Genomic DNA, 19478 nt, shown 5'->3' on the forward strand with positions numbered 1-19478 from the left:
TCTGCGTCTGGCACCAAGCCCCGCTCCACCTTGGGGACTGCTGTGTCCCCATTCCTTCCACCTCCAGTGGTTCCCCAGCACCCAGAGTCTCAATCCTGCCAATGAAATGAACACTGCAGGCAGACACTGCCATACAGGTGTTCTAGGAAGGACCGGCAGGCTGGGTACTTCTTCCCTCCTATGTTTCCTGGGGGTCCAAGGCCCCCACGCACCCCAGGTTCTCTAGCTGTTGTGCAGATCCACTCCTGCTCTAGTTTAGTAATGAGTCTGGAAGCTCATCTAGAAATCCTTTATTTACATTTTATCTTAGAAAAAAATATACAGATCTGGTGCTCTGTTGACTCCTCCGGTTCAGGGTCTTTATGGGAGGGTGAGAGAGGGCACAGGGCAGCCCTCCAAGGCAGTCCATCATCCATCAAGGGCCTCTGCTCATCTGGCCCTTGAGCTGGACTTCCCTGAGATCAGCCCCAGGGCCCTGGGTGACAGGAGCCATGCCAGGCCTGGGGTGGGGTTGGCATGAGGGGCAGGGGCTGGGAGGCACTTGGACAGTCTGGCCATCAGAAACTGGATTGGCCCCCTGGGCAGAGTGGAGAGAACATGGGCCAGAGACTCTGTTCCTAAGGGGAGGACACAGGTGCCTCAGGCTTCAGGAATGGGGGCCCTACCGTGAGCCACTTGGATAGACACACGTGGGCATCTCACATGGGGGCCAGGTGACTGTAAGCACCAGGGACTATTTGGCTGTGTTCTGTGAACCACTTTAACACCACCTCCTTGTTCTCCTTCACCCACTTGATGTTGGCTTTGGTCTTCTCCAGGGCTTGCTCCAGAGCCCGGGTGCCTGAGCCGAAGCCTACATCCATGTTGTTCTTCTTGAACTGCTCCAGCTGTGAGGAAAAGGATAATTCTGAGCCCCTGGTTAGGTCTCTAACACAGCCCTGAGGAGAGGGCTGCCAGATCCTCTGTCCTCCCCCTCCATGTTAGGGCCCCTAACATGGGAATGGGGACCACAGCCTGTTCTCCAGGACAGGGAGGGCCAGTCCTTCCCTCTCCCTGGCAGGGGTCAAAAATGACAGCCCTGGGCTTCCCTAATGGTGCAGTGGTTAAGAATACGCCTCCCAATGCAAGGGACGCGGGTTCAAGCCCTTGTCCAGGAAGATCCCACATGCCTCGGAGTAACTAAGCCCATGCGCCACAACTGCTGAGCCTCCACTCTAGAGCCCGCGAGCCACAACTACTGAAGCAGACCCGCACGCCGAGAGCCCGCGCTCTGCAACAAGAGAAGCCACTGCAGTGAGAAGCCCGCGCACCACAACTAAGAGTAGCCCCTGCTTGCTGCAACTAGAGAAAGCCTGCATGCAGCAACAAAGACCCAACACAGCCAAAAATAAATAAATAAATAAATTTATTAAAAAAAAAAAAAAGACTGCCCCAAGGTTCAGCCTGGCTCCTACATGTATTTAATCTTCATTGTGAGGTTCTTATTGAGTTGATCCTCAGTTTTTAAATGAATTACAATCTCAATCCAATCAAGGGAGGAGAGAGGAACAAATTAAACAGACACCACAAGGAAGCAACCAGCCAAATTCAAAATGTGGTCATTTCTATAGTACAAATGGCCCAGTTGCTTGAGCAAATAAATGTTTTTTTGGTTGGTTTTTTTTTTAAAGAGATGCTACAGATTAAAAGATGTATTAGTACTGGAGGTTGTAGCGAGGGCAATTAGGCAAGAAAATGAAATTAAAAGCATCCAGAAAGGAAGAAGTAAACTATCTCTATTTGCAGATGACACGATTTTGTATACAGAAAATCCCGAGGAATCGAAAAATAAAAAAGCACAACTATTAAAACTTATGAGTTCAACAAGGTTGCAGGATATAAGAGCAATATACAAAGATCAATTGTATTTCTATACACTAGTTGTGAAAAATCTGAAAATGAAATTAAGAAAACAGTTCCGTTTACAATAGCATCAAAAAGAATAAAATACTTAGGAATAAATTTGACAAAAGAAGTGCAAGACCAGTATGCTGAAAACTATAAAATATTGTTGAGAAAAATTAAGAAGACCTAAATAAAAGGAAAAATAATGACAAATAAATCTGTGTTAATGGATTGGTAGATTTAATATTACTAACATGGAAATACTTCCCAAATTGATCTACAGATTCAATACAATCCCTATCAAAATTCCAACTGTATTTTTTTGCAGAAATTGGCAAGCTGATCCTAAAATTCATAAAGAAATGCAAAGATTCAGAATAGCCAAATGATCTTGAAAAAGGACAAAGTTGGAGGGCCCACAATCCCGATTTCAAAACTCACTACAAATCTATGATAACTAAGACAATGTGTACTAGCAATACAAACAGATCAAAATACAAACAGATCAATGAAATAGAATTGAGAGTCCAGAAATAGACCCTAAAATTTACAGTCAAATGATTTTCAACAAAGGTGCCAAGATCATTCAATGGATGAAAGAATAGTCCTTTTATCAACAGAGGAATGGATAAAGAAGATGTGGTACATATCTACAATAGAATATTACTCAGCCATAAAAAAGAATGAAATAATGCCATTTGCAGCAACATGGATGGACCTAGAGATTATCATACTAAATGAAGTAAGTCAGACAGAGAAAGAAAAATATCATAGATATCATTTATATGTGGAATCTATTTTTTTTAAATGATACAAATGAACTTATTTACAAAACAGAAACAGACTTACAGATATCAAAAACAAACTTATGCTTACCAAAGGGGAAACATGGGGGCCAGGAGATATAAATCAGGACCTTGGGATTAATATATACACACCACTATATATAAGATAGATAACCAGCAAGGACCTACTGTATAGCACAGGAAGCATTACTCAATATTCTGTGATAAGCTATATGAGAAAAGAATCTGAAAAAGAATGAATATATGTATATGTATAACTGAATCACTTTGCTGTACACCTGAAACTAATACAACATTGTAAATCAACTATACTCCAATAAAATTTTTTAATAAATTAGTGATATTACAAAAAAAAGGAATAGTCCTTTTAATAAATGGTACTGGGACAACTGGATAGCCACATGCAAAGGGATGAAATTGGACCTCTGCCTTACACCATGTACAAAAATTAAGTCAAAATTGATCACTCCTAAATGTAAGAGCTAAAATGATAAGAATCTTAGTAAAAAGCATAGGTGTAAATCTTTGTGACCTAGGATTAGGTAATTGTTTCTTATATATGACACATAAAGCACAAGCAACAAAAGAAAAATAGAAAGTTAGACTTCATCAAAATAAAAAACTTTTGGACTTCCCTGGTGGCTCAGTGGTAAAGAATCCGCCTGCCAATGCAGGGGACATGTGTTCGATCCCTGGGTCGGGAAGATACCACATGCCCCAGAGCAACTAAGCCCCTGCACCACGACTACTGAGCTTGTGTTCTAGAGCCTGCGAGCCACAACTACTGAGCCCACGTGCCACAACCACTGAAGCCCTCGTGCCTAGAGCCCGTGCTCCACAACAAGAGAAGCCACCGCAGCGAGAAGCCCGCGCACCACAACGAAGAGTAGCCCCAGCTCACCGCAACTAGAGAAAGCCCACGTGCAGCAATGAAGACCCAATGCAGCCATAAATAAATAAATAAATAAATATTTTTTTAAAAATTGAAAACTTTGTGTATCAAAGACACTATCAAGAAACTGAAAAGACAATCCACAAAATGGGAGAAAATATTTGCAAATCATTTGTCTAATAAGGGCCTAGTATCCAGAATATATAAAGAACTCTTGTAACTCAACAATAAAAAGACAAATACACCAATTAAAAACTGAGTGAAGGGGGCTTCCCTGGTGGCACAGTGGTTAAGAATCCGCCTGCCAATGCAGGGGACACGGGTTCGAGCCCTGGTCCGCGAAGATCCCACATGCCGCACAGCAACTAAGCCCACGAGCCACAACTACTGAGCCCGCGTGCCTAGAGCCCATGCTCCACAACAAGAGAAGCCACCGCAATAAGAAGCCGGTGCACCGCAACGAAGAGCAGCCCCCACTCGCCGCCACTAGAGAAAGCCCGTGCACAGCAATGAAGACCCAATGCGGCCAAAAATAAATAAATAAATGTATTTTTTTAAAAAAAATGAGTGAAGGATTTGAATAGACATTTCTCCAAAGAAGATAAACAAACGGCCAAGAAGCACATGAAATGATGCTCAACATCATTAGTCATAAAGAAATTGGAACCTTCATACATTGCTGGTGGGAATGGAAGCTGGTGCAGTTGCTTTGGAAAACATTTTGGCAGTTTCTCAAAAAGTTAAACACAGTTACCAAATGACCCAGCAATTCTACTCCTAGGTGTACACCCACGAGAACTCAAAACATGAACATAGGGGACTTCCCTGGTGATCCAGTGGTTAAGACTCTGTGCTCCCAATGCAGGGGGCACAGGTTCAATCGCTGGTCAGGGAACTAAGATCCCACAAGCGGCTGTGGCACGGCCAAAAAAAAAAAAAAAAAAAAGACAGAATTTGAAAATGGCCTGGGTATAAGATGATAGTAAGGCATTGTTAATTTTCTTGTATTTGCTAATGATAGATTATGTTTTTAAATTCCTTTATTTTAGATATGACTAAAGTGTTTATAGGTGAAATTATATAATATCAGTGATTAGCTTGAAAACTGTCCACACCCAAAAAATGTCAGCAAGTGTTAACAATTGTTCAATCTGAGTAACGGGTACGTGGCGGTTCATTATATTATTCTCTTTACCTTTTGCCTATACAAACATTCCAAGATGAATATCTGTGATTGAACTGTGACATTTAGAAAGTCTGGATACCCAGTTTCCCCTGTACATGAGGAAGGCCTGACCACATTGAGCCCCGCTGCCTTGTGAACACATGCGGTGGGAGCTGAGTGGCGGCTGTCCCTTGAGACTGGGGATGGGCCTCTGGGTGCTGCCCCAAGGTCCGGGGCTTCTTACCTCCTGCAGCTCGAACTCAGTGGAGAATCTTCGGGTCACAGCCTGGATGAGGTTGGAGAAGGAGAAGGAACCACCGCCGTAACTGCAGGGCAGGGAGAGAGAGGAACCGTGAGGGGGGCCAGGAACCAACGTTCAGTGACTGGCAGGCGACACAGGACCCTGTGACTGTCCCTATCTTGTAGATGTGATGAAATGACATGTCCAAGGAGACACCACTAGGGACTTGAACACAGGTTTGATTGCAGTGTCCTTGCTCCCATCTCTTCAGAGAACACTCCCACCAGCCAGACTTTCTTTCCCCCAAGTGGGAAAAGGGACGGCTGTGCCCCGCTGCCACATCTTTCTATTCCTGTCCCTTCCCGACCTCAAGCTGGGTTCTTTTTGGACCACTCCGATGCAGTGTCTACCGTCCACACCCAACCCTACAGGGTCTGGTGCACACAGCCCACCCCCAGGGGATGCAGCCTTGGTGTGCGCTTCCCCTAACATGCTCTCAGCAGACTCACTCCTGAAAGATTTTCTTCCAGTTGCTCTGGACAAAGTCCCAGGCCAGAGATTGCCCGAGGACGTTGCTGGCAATGCTGTTAATGGTGGAGGTGGCATCCTGCTTCCGGATGAGGTCTGGGTTCAGGGTGTAACTCAGGTACCTGTGAGGACAGCATGCTGCGTAATAAGTAAAAGGACCCTGCCCTCCACCACTCACACCTCTCCTGCAACCTCTCAACATGCCTTCAGCATGCCTGCGGGTTAAAGACTCCTCGGTCCTACCGCCCTCCTGTAGATGGGACACTGAGTCCCCTAAGCAGGGTCACTGGCTATGCTAGGTATCATACTGACATAGACCAGGTGCTTGATAAATATCTGACGATGAATGAACGAAGGAAGGGGTAAGCGCTGCACCAGGTAGGATGGCCACTCCTGTCTTTGAAATTGAGGGTAGCTCTTCTTTACTGAAGTACAGAAGATGGCATATGAGGCACACAGTGGGAGCCAGGAGCCCTCATCCAGGGGTCTGGGGGGTGCCCAGCTGGATGTCCAGAAGGCCTCAGGTCCAGGTGCACCACAGCCCTTGACAGAGAGGTAAAGGCTAGGAGACTGCAGCAGTTCAAAGCACAGGACGTGGACCCAGATCCAGATTCAAATCTTGTTTTTCTCACTTAGTAAAGCTTCTAGACTTTGGGCAAGTTGTTTTGCTTCTTTGAGCCTCAGTGTCCTCATCTGTAAAACTGGGAAACACACTGCTCCACTGCACAGGTTTGCGAGGATCCCACGGAGGAGAGTGTGGACGCCTGGCTGGTTCTTTCTCCCCCACATTGGGAGCCTGGTCCCCGGTGGGGAGGGGAACTCACCCAGCCCCGCCCAGCTCTGGTCCTCACCTGTTCAGGAGCCAGACCTGGTTGGTGCAGGCCAGCGCTGAACGGAGTTTGTCAGCTTCATTAACCAGTCGGGCTTGTCGTAACTGCTTCCAGGCGAAGTCCCACTCTTTCTGGTCGCCCTGGGCGATGGCGTTGCAGTAGATGGTGGACCGCAGGTTGGGATGGATCCTGGTGTGGGGTCAGGGTGTCAGGGGTAGAGTAGCAGCAGGGAGGGCAGGACGAGGGTCTGATGAGGGCAGGGCTGTGAGCTTGAGGGACAGATAAAGATCAGGAGACAAGCAGGGGACACACTCACGGGTTAATTTGGGGGTTCTCCATCCACTGGTTGTAAAGGTTCTTGGCCAGCTCCTCACACTTAGGCAGCCCATTGGAGCAGGCAGTGCTGATGGCATTAATCTCATTGTACCTGCCCCAGGGGTGACACTCTGTCAGCATGCCTGGCTCTGACTCTGGCAAAGACTCCCCTGCTGACACACAACTCCAGGAAGGGCAGCAGGGCTGGGGCTCTAAGGTTGCAGCCCTCCCGCCCTTTGGGTCCCCCTCTTTGCTTCTTGCCTTGGGCAGCCCAGGGAGGGTGGGCACAGACTCCAGCCCCACCTTCAACACCTAGAATCTGAATAACAATGCGGGTGAGGGGACCTTGAAATTTCAGTTTGGTCCTTTGTACAAAGAGGCCACATAGAGCCTCAGGGCAGGGCTCCCTATTCCTAGTGGGTGGGTGGGGTCTCTCCCTGACTGGTGGCCCTGGTCCAGCCAGGAGTTGGGAACTTCAGAGGAGGATGCTGCTGGGACTTGCTCTGGACTTCCCAGGTCAGGGTGCCTGGGTCACCTGTGATCTCCAGACCCAAGAGAGGTCATACTCACTGGTCCATCAGGCTTTCTGGGCGCTTAGTCCAGTTTTGGGTGAGATTTTCAAAATGTAGGAAGAGAGGTTCAACCTGATTCCTGAGGTAATTCTGGGAAAAAGAAAACATGAACAGCCTCAAAGAAGAGACTCATGCCTGACCCACCTGGAGCCCCACGGAGCCTCTGATGTGGGTGGGCAAGTGTAGCAAGGGCTAATGGCTACAGAAGCAAGAGGCCAGAGGCTAAGGGCCTCGCCCAAGGCCAGATAGTGGTCAAAGGAGCCGGCGCTAGTTCAGGTCTCAGATGACTGATCTGAGATTCTTTCTCCTCAACCAGTTCTGACACTGATGTCTAAGTATCACCATTTCCTAATATAGTTTTAGGGCCTACCATCCCCCACCACCTGATCATAAGTATTCTGCCTTTATTGTGGGGAATTTAGAAAACACTGTAAAGCATAGGCAGAAAATACTAACCACCCCAGAACTTACCAAATCCATGACTCCCAAATTGGTGAGTTTGCCCCTTCCTTTCTCTTTTCTACCCAGCATATCTACAATTCTGCATGCTGTTCTTTTAGCTGGCATTGTCGTGTAAGGCCCAACCCATGTTATTAAACTCCTTTGCAGACGCTGGTTCAGTAGAGTAGGTTATCATGTGTGTCAACCAGAATCCGCATCCAAACGTTAAAGGAATAAACCCCCAAGAGCAAAGAGAATTGGAAAGGAAACAACAGTGGATGAGACGGCCACACAGTGTAGGAGCTGGGAGGTGGAGAGAGGGAGGTGGAACAGGCTTGGCCAAGGCGGGGGTCTGCAGCAGAGCACCTGCCATGGGGGAGATGGAGACAGAAGCAAGCAGACTTGCTGTAGCGAGGCTCGGAATTAGAGGGATGCGTGTGCAGGGGACAGGAGTGAGGCCGGGCTGTGAACAGGGCAATGGAGTCCAAGTCTGTAGAGGGACTAATTAAACCCTCAAGCGCCCACTTCCCTCCCTGCCTCAAGCAACACCCCTCCCCCCCCCCATGAGCAAGGCTGAATCAGAGGGGCTCAGCACTAGGGTCCCCAGACACAGTGGGAGGGTTGCTGAATTGCAGAGAGGGCCAGAGGTGAAAGTTTACAGCCTAAATGGAGGTACCCCCCAGTTTCCTTCCCCACCCTGATCCCAGAAAGTGAGCCTCAACTGCACAAGACAGAGGATCACTCTGGAGACTGAATGGTCTCAAGGGAACACAGTCACAGATATTAATTTTTGAGGGTCCCCACGAGGAGTTACTTAGTCACCCCATAACAAGACTGCAGGTGACAAACTCCACCTCCTCGTGGAGCTTTCAACCACTGCCTCACTCTCAAATGCAAAGGGGCAGCTCAGCTTCCAACTTGAAAGAGGAGATCAAAACAGACAGAAGACTTGGAGGAAACAAGTCAGTGAAAGAAAAAGAAAACTTCAGAAAAGCCTATGATAAATATCCTCCAAGAGTTCAGGGAAGATATTGCATAGGACGCTGGAGCCAGGAATAGCACTTGGAGACTTAAATATATGATAGAAAAAATGAGGAGAGGCGGTGTGCTAAACTGAGGGCATATCCCGGAGGTCAGAACAAGAAGTCAACAAGCCGGAAAATAGGAGAGAAGAAAACTAGAGGACGAATGTAAGGGCAGTGAATTGGATTAACAAGTGTCCCAGAAAGAGAGAACCGGGGGAAAAAAGGAGAGGAAGAAAGTTTAAAGGAGCAATGCAAAGTTGTCCAGGTTGAAAATGTAGAAGGATAAGAAAGGCCTGCATGAAGGACCACCAGCATGGAGAGAAGAGCCCACAGCTTCCAGAAGGGGAAACTGGCCACATTCAAAGAACTGGAAATAAGAAAGGCCCTTGGCTTCTCAACAGAAACATGAGAGGTTTGATGTCAATGGAGCAAGACCTGAAATTTCCTGAGGAATAATTTCCAAAATAGAAACTACTTTTTTAAAATTTTTTTGGCCATGCTGCGAGGCATGTGGGATCTTAGTTCCCTGATCAGGGATTGAACCCATTCCCCCTACAGTGGAAGCGCAGAGTCCTAACCACTGGACCGCCAGGGAAGTCCCTCAACCTAGAAACTTCTAAACTCAAGCAAACTCTCAGTGCAGTGTGAAGGTGGAATAAAGACATTTCAGACAATCTACCTGAAAAAATCCACCTCTTATGAACCCTTTCTCCAAAACCGGAAGATGTGCTCCCCTAATAGAGAGAAAACTCAAGGAAGAATCCATGGGTTCAGGAAACAAGAGATGCAACAATGGAGAGCCTCCCAGCATGGGAGCTGAGTAGCAGTTCTAGAAGGGAGCAGGCCGACAGAGGGCACCAGGAGGGATGCCTCCAGGAAAAAGCAAAACTAATGTACTATCTGATACATTTGTATAAGATGTATAAAAAAGGAGACACACACATGGTACTTTATGTGGCTCGGCGGAGAATGATATTTAAATAATCACATAAAGTAAATGCTGAATGCTGAGTTGACCAAATACTGTGATATTACTACATTAGGAGGATGGGGTGAATCCAAGGTGTAGGTAGGTTAATGAGTTTAAAGTGAGTTAAAACCTCATTTACCATAACAGTTAGTTAATCATGTGAAAAACATTTTTAATGACTACATAATATCCCATCAAATGGATATTCTAGTTTACGTAACCAACCCCAACTGTTGGACATTTGAGTATTTTTGGTTTTCTTGTCTTTTATAAACCACACTTCAGTGAACATCCTCATGGGTTCAGCTATGGATCCAGAGCAAGCAGCTTCCCTCTGATCCTCCCTGCCCGCGCCCCCAAGCTTCAAAACTGTTAACATCGGCATCCCCCTCCAGGCCCTTAGGGCAGGCTAGGCAGGCACAGGCCCGCTCCTTTCACAGAGGGGTTCTCTGGGGCTGAAGAGGATTGCCTGAGTCCACACAGCTGGTAAAAGGCCTCCTCCCTCACTCCCACCCCCTTCCTGTTCTGTGGCTTTTTCTGTTGCCTTCTGAAAGAAGGATTTGCTAATTTCCAAATCTAGCAAACCTTGCTAGAAGTCTGTGTCCTTTCTTTGCCGTGCCCAACCTGCTCACCCTCTCAATCCCTGCTCCCTTCACCCTACATCCCTCCTACTCTCTCACCACTGCCAAGGACTTGGCGTGTTTCACCATTCCAGGCAATATTTCTATTCACTTCCTTATGGTGTAATTTCAGGCACTGGGGAATTGGTCCTTGAACCCTGCCATGACCCTCTGTACCTTCATGGGGCCGTAGACCTCGGATCGGTCGAACATGAGCTTGAAGTACCTCAGGCTGCTCAGGGCGGCCTGCCAGGGCATGTACTCTATCTCGTTCTTCAGGAAGAGGGTGTTGTTCAGCGCCAGGGTGACAGGGACTATACGGGCACTGGGAACAGACAGAGGGGCTCAAGTAAGCACCCCCACCCAGTCCAGCCTCACTGTGGGAACCCCAACCTCCTCCTAGAGCCTGAGGTCCCAGAGGCCCAACTGAGCCAACTCCAGCATTCACCAGGGGTGGGGCTGGGGGTAGGGGCGAGGGATGTGGATGCTGGGTGGTGCCACAGACGAGGCCAGCCCAGGCCTGGCCCTCACTCACTGCCAGTCACATTTCCTTGCTCATTATCCCCATTTTACAGGTGAGGAAACTGAGGCTCAGAGAGGTAAAGTGCCTTGCCTAAGGCCACACAGCCCACAGGAGACAGATCAGAAATTCAAAAAGACAAGAAACCTGTGCTATTTACTCTGCCCACCTCTTCTCTGATTGCTTGGCTCTCTGGTCTTTCCTCCCTCCACCTCCTCAGGCCATCTGTGCATATTTGGTTCATAAGTGTCCATGTCTATGGGTGACATCACTTATGTCTAAGAACTTGGCACCTGCTGGTGCTCATGAACACAGCAGCTGCTCAATAAATATCTGTTTATCCATGCTGCATCTCTTCTATCCTGTCCTTCCCATATCTTTCTCAGCACTGAGCATGGTGGCCTGGGCCATAGGTAGCCCTCCGGAAAACCTTGGTGCCGTGGAGTGCACTGGGGTTTTGGAGTTGGACAGGACTGCGTCTGGCTGTCATGGGCTAATGTGTGACCTCAGGCAGGGTACTCAAGCTCTGAATCTCAGAGTCCTTCTCTGGGAAGTATGGGCTGTGATGCTGACAATCTCCGGGGACATGGGGCCAAGGGAGGGGTGTGCACAAGCACAGGGAGCCCACGGTGCTGAGCCTGGCACACGGTGAGGACGGCGGCAGGCAGCACTGGCTCTCACTATGGAACCGCACTCACCAAGTCTCCAGGCTTCCGTGGCTGAGCACTCACCTGGCCAGGTTGAAGCTGTCGTAGATGACCTGTGCCCGATTGATGACAGGGATGGTCTAGAAGGGGCAACAGAGCGTGTGACCTCGGGCTGGCGGTGCGGGCAGGCCCTGCAGTCTGGGGCCCCATCGTGGGGCTGGGCCTTGGGCAGGGGATGGGTGGGGTGGCAGGTACCCACCAGTGGTCTTATCTGTAGCTGATTCTGAATCTTCCTCCAGTTGTTCTCATCGTAGTTCACCTGGTAATAGCCCGTCACGTTGACGTTAAGCAGGACCCACTCTTCTGCTCCGGTTTTGAACATATTGTTTTGGGCTGTGGGGAGAGACCAGAGCTGGGCAGGGCTGCTCAGAAGGCCACAGGCTGACCTGACCCAGGCCTCGGCAGAGCAGCCTCCGCTGCAGCCTGGCAGCAGCCGGCCCTCACGCCGCTGGGCCAACGCCAAGGAGAGGGGCGGAGAAGAGGGGTAGGACTGGCTGCCGGGGCCCGACTCTGGCCGTGGACCTTGGACAGACCAGTTGCCATCTCTGAACCTCAGTGGCCGCCCTGCCTCCCACAGGCTCTGTGTGGCCGTGTCAATGGCATCCACCGGGACAACTCCATCAGCACACCCCTGGCCACTCAGACTCAACTCCCCAGGCGGCCTCTCCCCCTCCACCCCCTCCTCCTCCCACCTCTCCACTTGTAACAGTGCCATCACACCCAGGCAGCGCCTCCCATCCAGTTAGCCCCCAGCACCGCTCATCTCTTCCTCGGCGCTCTGTGCCCCCTCCTCACGGCTCTCCCTCCACCCTTTCTCCTGGCAGCCAGAGGGGATCCTTCCATAACTGCAGGTCAGACCCAATGGCTTTCCCACTTCCCACCTGTCCCAGCTCCTCCTGGCCCGAGGACATAGCCATTGTCTCCTGCAGCCTGCAGGGACCCGCTTCAGCTTCACCGAGGGCGCACCTCTGCCCGAGCCACACCCAGGCCCCGAGCTCTCTCCTACCTCAAGCCTCGCGCTTGCGCTTGACTCTGCCTGGACGGCTTCTCTCTGCTGCCATTAGCCTGGCGAACTCCTGCTCTTACTCTGACTCAGCTCACCTCCTCCAGGAAGTGTTTCCGGACCTCTCCATGAAGTTGAAGCTCCCTATTCCCCGCTCCCTACCCACCTGCCCCAGTACCCCAGAGGCCACATGTGCCTCTGTTAAAGCACTCAGCACAGCTCTGGAACGTTTGAACTGCTTGTCTTCCTTCCCTTCACCTGCAGCCTTGGCTTAGGCAGAGGATGACTTGCCTTGACCTTGGTTTCCTCAGTGCCTGGCAGAGTAGGACTGCTCATACTATGTGCCAGGCACTGTTTTAAACATTTCATGGGAATCCTCTTCTTTAACCTTCACACAACTCAATGGGGTAGATATTGTTCCTAGCCCCATTGTATAGATGGGGAAATGGAGACCAGAGAGAGATGGTAACTTGGCCAGGGTCACACAGCGTAGAAATTAGAACCAAAGAAGCTGGCTCCATTTGTTGAATGAAACGATGAAGGAAGCCCTGGCTGAGGCCTGACATAACCCCAGAACATGGGCCAGGAGCTGGGAGTATGGGATGGGGCTGCTGTCCACTAGGGCAGGGCTGGATTACCTGCTGCGTTGCCCTGCAGCCAGTAGTCTCTCTGCTGGTTGCCATTTTTGATAGATGAGATGGGAACAATCCACAGGTATCTGGAACAAGAGATCCAGAGGCCAGGTGTGAGAAACGGCAGCTCTTGGGCACTGCCAGCAAAGAACAGCCTTGCCCGGACTTCCAGTTTCTGCCCAACTCTGGCACCAAAACGCCCCCATCCTCCTGGCCCAGGAAGGAGACTGTCTACAGCCACTGTGGCAGGGCCACAGCGGGCCAGGCCCTGCTATGGTCAGAGGGTCCCAGAGCAACTGCCCCTCAGAACCCTCACTAGGATGCCTGTCTCAGTGACCTCATCTGCTCACTTGAACACTGAGGGGCGGGTGACGTGGGACTCGGGGTCAAGGAGGAAGTGCTTCTGGGAGATGCTCCCTGTCTTGGTGTCCACAGTGATGACAGGGAAGCCCATCTGCTGGGTCCAGCGGTCCATGATGGCACGCACGGTGTCTGGCAGCTTGATGGCCGACTGATTGTTTACAGCCTTGGGCAGAGGGATATGGTGCGGCCATCAGCGACTGCCATTCTCCCACCCACCCACTCTCCCTTGCACCCTTGGCCTCCCCTTAGTGGTAGCACTTTGCTGGGAGGCAGGAGCTGGGGTCCCAGCCCGGCTCTCTGTCTCCTCGGCTGCCCAGTGCTGGACGAGCCAAGAGCTTCCCAGCCTCTGGTTCATTCCACTTTGATTAAGCAAATTTATGTGGCCTCCCATTCTGTGATCCACCCTCAGGTGGGTGTGTGTCAGGGAGGGGCACCCAGGATGCCCATGGCTCAGCCTGAACAAACCCGGGAGGACAGGCAGGGAGAGGAGACAGAGAGGAAGGAAAACCAGTGTCCGCATGTCACAGGCAGCGCGAAGGAGAGGGTCGTGGCGATGTGAAGGAAACGCACCTGGATGAGGGTCTGGGGATGGGCTTAGGTTGGTTGTTATTGTCTTAAATCTTTTTTCATCTTTTTCCATGTGTGTGCATTGCTTTCATAATAATAACAAAAAACCAACCACATCTGTTAATAACTGAGAAAATAAAAAACTAAGAACAGCGTAAATAGAGGGCAGAAGACCCTGTCGGAAGGTGCAAGCTGAGGGAGAGGGCATCTCTAGGGGGGCTGCAGAGAGAAGGGGCTCAGGTAAAGAGGGAGGGACAGATGGAGCTGGAGGGGTGCTGGTGTGGAGGAGGGCTTGGCTTCGGAAGAAAGGAAGGCGCTGGAAACTGAGGCTGGGCAAGGAAGACAGTGGAAGCGGAGGGGAGGGACTGACGCTGTGGGAGGTGTGGGAGGTGGACCGGCCTCGTGGCAGATGGATGTCGGGCTGGAGACTGGCCAGGAGGGCCCTGGAGCCCAGCTGTGACTCTGTGACAAGGCCCTGGGCCTCCCCTCCCTGGTCAGGCTGGTCATGGAGCACAGGCATATGGGGGGATCGGTAGGGCTGACCAGGGCCACAGAGAAGGGGTGGGGGCCGCCGTGAAGGAGAAGACATGATGGGGGATGATGGGGAGAGTCTCAAGAGAGGTGGGGAGGAGGGGCAGGCGGGAGGGTGGGAGTGGTCAGAGGGTTTGCCCAAAGACAGGGGCCACTCAGGGTCTGAATGGACAGGAATGCAAGGTGAGGCTGGATAGGAGGGTCAGAGAGTGCGCCGAGGGTTCTGGTGTGTGCAAAGTCATGTCTGGGAGGGGCCAGCCGGGGCGCAGGGCGGCCAGGAATGCTGAGTAGGTGAATGACTGGCTCCAAAGTTCCAGGGAGAGGAAGGCTTGGGCTTGTGAACCACAAGAGCCCGTTTCCTCGCTACTCAGATGACGGCACTCCTCAGCTGCCCTCACAGAGCTCACTGTAGCGTGAGGGGGGCTGCCTGCCAGGGCTCGTGACCCAGGCTCTCGTAACACCTCCTTCAAGGAGACATCATTGCGCCCATTTTACAGATGAGCAACCAAGCCTCCAGATGGCCTGCCTGGGAGGGTAAGCAGTGGAGCTGGGCACATTCTCTTACACGTGTGCTGCCCCCAAGGACTTTCAGCATCTCAGGACCCCCACAGAATGGCTTCAGGGGGGCTGGTTGTTACTGACCATCTGCAGGTGTTCCCACAGGTCCAGGTAGGTGGTGTTCTGATAGGCAAAGGCATGCAAGTAGGACTGTGGAAAGACAGGGCACGGTGAGGGTAAAGCTGCTGCCCCAGGCTCTACCACTCAGCCTCTGTGGTAGGCCGGGGCTTGGAGGAAACACCTCCCACCCTATGGCTGGCCAAGGGTACTCACCGCCAGGCCCTTCTTGAACAGGTCCTCAGTCAGGAACTCAGAAAGCATCCTGATGACCGAGGCTCCCTGGTGGAGGACAGGGGGCTCAGAAGGCTGCGCCGAGCCAGCAGGAGACCCTGTGTCCCCATTGGGCTGGGACAGGTGCTCCCGGAGCCCCCAGCTTCGGTGGGCCCCTGTGGGCCGAGATCCCACCTCCCTTCCCATGACCCCTACTATCTCAGGACCAGCACGGGGGCTGGGCAGCACCTTGCTGTAGGAGATGGAGTCAAACATCTCGCTGATCTGGGCGGGTGTGTTGACCTCCTCGGCAGGGGTGGTCAGGGGGTGGGAGGAGGCCAGCGCGTCCACAGCCATCACATGGTACAACTCGTTCGGCACCATGAGGTCTTTCTGCAAATCCCCAGCAGCCATCAGGAGACTGGCCTGGGAGGGGGTGACCCAGGTCTTCCCCCATCCCAGACCCCAGAGGTCCCTGGGCAGCGGGCTCACCAGGTTCCAGGTGGGCTCTGCATAGTCAGCACCCAGGTACTCCACGTAGGAGGCAAAGCCCTCGTTCAGCCAAAGATCATTCCACCAGGCCAGGGTCACCAAGTTCCCAAACCACTGTGGGGGAGGGGAGGTCAGCCCGGCAAGCCGCTCGCGCCTTGCGGCCACTAACGGTACCCAGAGCTACCCTTCACCGAGTGTTCCAGCGTGCCAGTCTTGAGCTCGGCTTCCCCGACATCATCATGACTCTCCTCCCTGACACCCTGCCAGGTGGAACTCTTCCCTTCTCAGCTGCCAAGGACGGAGCCACAACGTGTGCCGTCTCCTCCCAGAGCCCCCCTCGTTCTTTGTCTGCACTCCCCATGATGGGGGGGCTACCTGGTGGGCCAGCTCGTGAGCAATCACAGTGACAACCCGCTCTTTGTTGCTGCTGGAGGAGGCCTGCGGGTCAAACAGCAGCGAGTTCTCCCGGTAGGTCACCAGCCCCCAGTTCTCCATGGCACCGGCGTTGAAGTCGGGCAAGGCAACCTGGTCTGGGGAGTCCAGGCTGTTGGTGGGATGGCGTCGGGCTATGGGGGGAGACCCATCCACTTCCCCCCAATGCGAGGTACCTCACTCACCAGATTTTGGGAGTGGGTAGGGTGTATCAAAATGTTTGGCAAAGAAGTTTAGGATGGGACCTGTCACGTTCAGGGCATAATTGCCATGGTTCTCTGCAATTGCATTAGGCCGAGCCCAGATCCGGACCTGCAAAGAAGACAGAGGTAGGTCAGGGGCCCTTCTTGGGTCCTGGTGCAGGTGGGCCGAGTCCCAAAGCCTGGCAGGCTGGGGGACCAACTAGGTTAAACTGGGAGGCTTGGTCAGCGGAGGAGAGGGTGGGGGTGTCTCTTCAGAGCCTTGAGTCACAGGCAGGGGCCTTTGGGAAATAACAATAGTCATAGACACCATCTGTCTGGCACCCAGGAGTCGGGAACTCCCTTCATGAGGAGGGTCCCACTTTTCAGATGCAGAGACGGAGGGTCAGAGAACCTAAGGCACTTGCCCAAGATCACTCAGAACTGGGATTCAAACACTGCCTAGCAACTCAGGGGCTGGGACAAGGATGAGGATAAATAGGAATATCTCCCAGGCCAGGACCAATCCCGAGGAAGGATAGGTGGCCTCAGCTCCATACCTGGACGTTGTTGGGTGCCATTGTCTCCACACTCGTGAACTCGCACACGATGTAGGCCAGAAGGTATGTGGACATTACAGGCGTGGTTTCGAACTCAGTGATGTTCCAACTGGGGTCTTCTACGAGCGGGACACTGGGACCTGGGCAGGGAGCACGCAGGCATGTGGGGTTGTGCCCTCTCCCTGCCCTGTGCCCCAGCCCTGGGGGTCTGCTTTCCAAGGGTGTGTGGCCCCAGCCAGACCTGCTCACCTTTGGGCGGCATGTTGGACAAGGCTGTGAATCCGTTGGGGTGGATGAGGGTGATGTTAAATGTGGCCTTCATGGCCGGCTCGTCAAAGCACGGGAAGGATTTCCGGGCATCTGTAGACTGCATCTGTGTCGTGGCCAGCACCCTGCCCGAAGCGGGGGTTAGAGGGTGTGCCAGCTTAATGCCTGTGCCCGTGTGGGTGTGCGGGGCTGGGGCTGTAGGGTGTTGCTGGGTGTGCAGGGATGGGGTGCACAGATGCTGCCTGGCCTAATCCCTGCCCTCCCCACCTCCCCCAGGCCGCCTCTAGGCCGACAGGCCAGCTGACGTGGGAGAGCAGAGCTCCTTCTGGACTCAGGGTCAAAGTCCTGGCAGGCTCCATCCCTGTATTGGCTGGGAAACCTTGGCAAATTTCTTTCCTCAGAGCCTGTTTTCCTATCTATCCGAGGGGCACTTTCATCTCTCATCCCTACTCCCTAATAAAGTATAGAGGAGCCCTCCGGGAAAGGGTCGATTGTCTTGGTAGCTGCTCTACCGGAGCTGCAGATGGAGTGATGGGCCAGCCAAGGACTCCCGAAGGTTCAAAGGCCCCGAACCCAAGCCCTTCCTTGGCTCCCAGGGTCCAGCTCTGCCTCAGCACCTAGGATCTGCCCCCCAGCAGACCCAGCTCTGACTTACTTTTTGACATTGCCTTCCATGTACTCGCTGCGGTAGAAGCCTGCCAGGTCGTCGGCCAGCTCCCCCTGAAATGCACTCTCCATCTCGTACATTCTGCCTGCCTCCAGCGAGCCCTTGAGGTGTACCACCAGATACTCCGTGGGCTCTACCAGCTCGGTCCTGGCGATGTCGGGGGCCGAGAAGCCCCCCACGCCCCGCAGGGCCACCATGTGCCCCTGGGTTATGGTGTAGTTGAGCTTCTTGCTATGGATGATGATGACGTCAGTGGGGGCCTTGCAGATGAAGCGGACGATGCTTGTGCCCGTGAAGATATACAGGCCATTCTTTTGGGGAGTGAGGTAGGGCCTCAGTGTCACCTTGTAGGAGTCAGGCAACAGTGTCGTGGGTAGGCGGTATCGATTCCATGGCTTGCTCTGATCCAAGGTGGTGGCCGTGGTGATGGTGGTCACGGGGCTCGTAGGGGCCACGGTGGTGGCGTACCCGGCATTCTGGTTCTTCTCCTGGGCATACAGCACAGACAGAGCGATGATAGTGGCTATGGCCGCCACGCCCAGGAGGATGCCCAGGATGCCCAGAGCCTTGGATATGTAGAATCCTTTGGCCATGGTGAGGGTGCAGAGGGAGCTTGGGGAGGCTCAGGACAGGTGGGGAACAGGGCAGCCTCGGGCCAGGCTTATATCCCTGAAGGGGAGGAGCCCCACAGCCTGCAGACTGGGCAAAAATTAACCAGGGCTCAGACAGGCGAAGGTCACCGGACTGGGTGGGAACACACTCTGCCCAGGTTTCGGAGAGGAGATCCAGGAACAGTGTGCGGAGTGCAGCTCAGGGGTACCTGCTGGGAGCAAACTGTCCGGTTACAGGCTGCAGGCTTCCTGGGAGCCCACCGAGGGCTGAAGGGCAGGCGTCAGGCTTCGTGCCCAGCGGGGAGAGGGAGCGGCCAGGTGGCTTGGATCTGCCTGCAAGGGGAGACGATGGGCACCAGAACAGGAGGATCGAGGTTAGGTCCAGGAGGTTAGAAGGACTTCCCAGGAGCAGGGAGGTGGGAGATGAAGAGAAAGGGAGAGTTGGTTTCCGGCTCGGGTCAAGAACACATTGCTTCACCCCTGTGGTTGGATGGATGCCCAGGGCTCCTCAGTGACATGGCCCCAAGCTCCCTTGCATTCTTTCAGAGCAGGGAGTTCTTCCAGGTTCCCCTCCCTTTCCCTTCTGCCAAAAACTTTTTCCTCAATTATAAGCTCACTGAGAAGAATGAAATAAGTTGTTTTGCCTTTTTTTTTCTTTTTTTTAAGAGAGGAGGCTGGTGGAGGCTTAACCTCTTCCCAGCCATGACCTTGGGCAGGTAATTTTACCTTTCTGAGACCCCTTTCCTCGTACATAAATAATAGTATTTACTTCTCAGATTTGTTGAACAGATTTAATGAGAAAACATATTAAATACCATATAGTAGAACCT

The 19478-nt window shown here is 52.3% G+C and overlaps 1 protein-coding gene across 1 annotated transcript; it reads right to left on the bottom strand.

The window, feature by feature from the left end:
* Positions 1-267: 267 nt before the first annotated feature.
* ANPEP (alanyl aminopeptidase, membrane) lies at positions 268-18669 on the bottom strand. The gene is made up of 20 exons (XM_082833981.1): positions 18026-18669; positions 17353-17495; positions 17104-17243; positions 16550-16676; positions 16308-16462; positions 15933-16046; positions 15690-15833; positions 15444-15509; positions 15255-15320; positions 13502-13677; positions 13158-13237; positions 11716-11849; positions 11541-11596; positions 10467-10614; positions 7232-7323; positions 6663-6773; positions 6368-6535; positions 5498-5638; positions 4992-5073; positions 268-887 (listed from the first exon to the last, which is right to left on the bottom strand). The coding sequence occupies exons 1-20, from the start codon at positions 18628-18630 to the stop codon at positions 699-701; spliced, it is 2937 nt and encodes a 978-aa protein (XP_082690107.1). The 5' UTR covers positions 18631-18669; the 3' UTR covers positions 268-698.
* Between the last annotated feature and the right edge of the window lie 809 nt (positions 18670-19478).

This window comes from Leucopleurus acutus, assembly GCF_964270905.1.
Source record: "Leucopleurus acutus genome assembly, chromosome: 1".
NCBI classification, from domain to species: Eukaryota; Metazoa; Chordata; class Mammalia; order Artiodactyla; family Delphinidae; genus Leucopleurus; species Leucopleurus acutus.

Excerpts from the sequence above, each read along its gene's own strand:
- ANPEP (XM_082833981.1), bottom strand. The coding sequence starts at position 18,630 with ATGGCCAAAGGATTCTACATATCCAAGGCTCTGGGCATCCTGGGCATC. Across the intron at positions 15,834-15,932 it reads CAGAGCCCACCTGGAACCTG|AAAGACCTCATGGTGCCGAA; the intron begins GTGAGCCCGCTG and ends GGGGATTTGCAG. Across the intron at positions 10,615-11,540 it reads GACAGCTTCAACCTGGCCAG|TGCCCGTATAGTCCCTGTCA; the intron begins GTGAGTGCTCAG and ends GTCTGTTCCCAG.